We start from the raw sequence: 2295 nt of genomic DNA, 5'->3' as shown, positions 1-2295 counted from the left end.
CACAGAGAAGGTCTGGATCTGTTGAACTTCATAGTTCAGCCCTCTGACGTCTCTGACTGGGTTCAGGTTTTGTTGAGCAGATTTACAAAAGAAAGTGTGGATGTGTTGAACCTGCTTCCTGGTTCAGAACTCTGTGGTCCAAGTGAAGCTCTCAGCTGCTGGACACCAGACGACTGCTGAGTGGTTCAGGCGACGGACTGCTCAACCCCTGTGCGCTACATGCGTGGGTTTGAATCCCATCCTCGTCAAGCTGACCAACTTCAAACATTCGTTCAGGATAAAATTTCATGTTGAGATGAAAGATGATGGGCAGCAAGCGTCAACCAGACTGGACCATGACGCTGAGCCTGAAGTCCACAGTATCCAGACCGTGGCCAACCACATCAGAGAAGTTTAGATGTTGTCAGATTGTCAGCGGACTGCTGCTGTGAGACCTGAGGGCCGCCAGCTCAGCGTGGAGAGGCAGCAGATCGACACGACCGTCTGCTGGACACGTTTTCTTGGAGAATCAGGATCTTTCATCTCAACATTAAATGGAACTAACCGCTCGGCCTCCTCGCCGGTTGTTCGTATCTGAATAGACGCCGCTGGAGCTCAGAGGGCGGGTCTGTGCTCCTGTCTGGAACACGATCAGAAGTCCAACACCTTCCTGCTTTTGGTTCTGATCTGGGTTCTGTGTTGCTGGACGTGAGTTTGTTACAGAAAGGTGAGTTAGCCTCAGCAGAACCATCAGCATCGATACGCCTGATCGCTGATCAATAATCTGAACATCCAGAGTAGGAACATTATTTCACCAGTTATTGATTGATTGATCAGAACTGATCGGTTCAGCCCGGTCTCTGCTGTTACCTTGGCGACCAAAGCGACGAAGTCCTTGAAGACCTTAAGCTCCTCCCCCTCCAGCGTGCTGTGCGTGGCCAGCTCCACCCTCAGCAGGTAGTGCAGCGCCGACTCCAGGTCCGCCAGGTACACCTTGGACCTGCAGACACACACGGTTCACTGCTGTGTTCAGGCTCTGGTTCTGGTTCCGGTCTGAGCCCCTCTCTCACCTGTCAAAGTCTCTCCAGGGCTCTGTCCTCTGTTTGTCCTGCAGCGCCCCCACCTGGCCGACACTGGAGCTGCTGCTGTCCGACTGCAACCTGCGCTGGACTCCAGGTAGCGTCTTCAGCAGGGAGGAGAAGAAGAACCGCAGCTTCTTCTCACTGCGAGGACAGAACCAGGTCCATCAGAACAAACCTCTGATTCACATTTTATTAAACAATCTTTGTTCATTTGCAGCAGAACATTGTTCCAGTGCAGCGTCTACTTTTGCTCTAAAGTCTATTTTTCAATGCAAAGCTGCATCACAGGATTACAGAACCAGGACGAGGAGAAAGCCTTAAATACTGAACATCGTGAGGAAACCCGGAGCAGAAGACTTCAGGAAGCTTTGTGCAACAGATTTTAAAGAAACTTTAACTTCAGTGAATCTGACAACAACATGCCGTCTGTGCCGTAGGAAGACGAACTCAGCAGTCTGTTACCTGCTGAACATCTCAGGAGAGACGTTTCCTACGCTCTGGGAAAAACATGGAGCCTGAAGAGGAAAACTGTGGCAGCAGCTCAAAGAGAAAGAACTGATGTGTCAGTTCCACTGGAGCTCCAACCTGCTCTGGAGCTTTACTGCAGCTCATCTTCAAACATGTGAGAAAAGCCACAGCAGCGTCGCGACAACGAGTCACAGGTTTCAGTGTTTGAACACAGTTTCTACAACCGGACCATAGTTTCAGGAAGAAGGAAGAACTGCTATGTGCACAGAAAGATCCACCAATCAGCAGACGTCTCCAGGGTGCTCTCACCTGTGCAGGTGTGAGTGCGTCCCGTTGGGCTGCAGCAGGTAGATGGAGGGGAAGGCGGAGATCTTCAGTGCGTCCAGCAGGGGGAGGTCTGAGCTCAGAGCCCTCTTCACCTGCACACCTGAGTACTGTAGCAGGTCCAGGATCACCTGATGAACACAAACAGGCTTATTCTGTGTTTGTGAGGACCTTCGCTGACATAAAGATGAAGGAGGTTTATGTTCTAAAATCCTCGTAACTGACAGATGAGACCAGGGAGGAACAGTGACGAGTATAAAATGACCAGATGTTTCTTCAGTCTGATGTTCTGCAGCAGCTTCAGTTCTGCTACAGAAGCAAATTTTAAATAATTTCCTTCACCGAGAGTCGGCTGCATGTCGTCATGAACCTCCTCAGAGTCTCTGTCATGGTCCCGGTGCTGCTAAACTCCCACAATGCTCTCTGCTGCCACCATGAGCTG

At 50.7% G+C, this 2295-nt stretch overlaps 1 protein-coding gene across 1 annotated transcript in view; it reads right to left on the bottom strand.

Moving 5' to 3' along the window:
* The window catches only part of qsox2 (quiescin Q6 sulfhydryl oxidase 2), a 12485-nt gene that overhangs the window by 4031 nt on the left and 6159 nt on the right, over positions 1 to 2295 (bottom strand). The window contains exons 6-8 of the mRNA XM_008296334.1: positions 1839 to 1984; positions 1050 to 1202; positions 850 to 979 (exon numbers count right to left, since the gene is read on the bottom strand). Of these exons, the coding sequence (XP_008294556.1) occupies positions 850 to 979; positions 1050 to 1202; positions 1839 to 1984 (429 nt within the window). The remainder of the gene's footprint in view (positions 1 to 849; positions 980 to 1049; positions 1203 to 1838; positions 1985 to 2295) is intronic.

Source organism: Stegastes partitus, unplaced genomic scaffold, assembly GCF_000690725.1.
Source record: "Stegastes partitus isolate 25-593 unplaced genomic scaffold, Stegastes_partitus-1.0.2 Scaffold1120, whole genome shotgun sequence".
NCBI lineage: Eukaryota > Metazoa > Chordata > Actinopteri > Pomacentridae > Stegastes > Stegastes partitus.
This window is presented reverse-complemented; position numbering and strand designations above follow the sequence as displayed.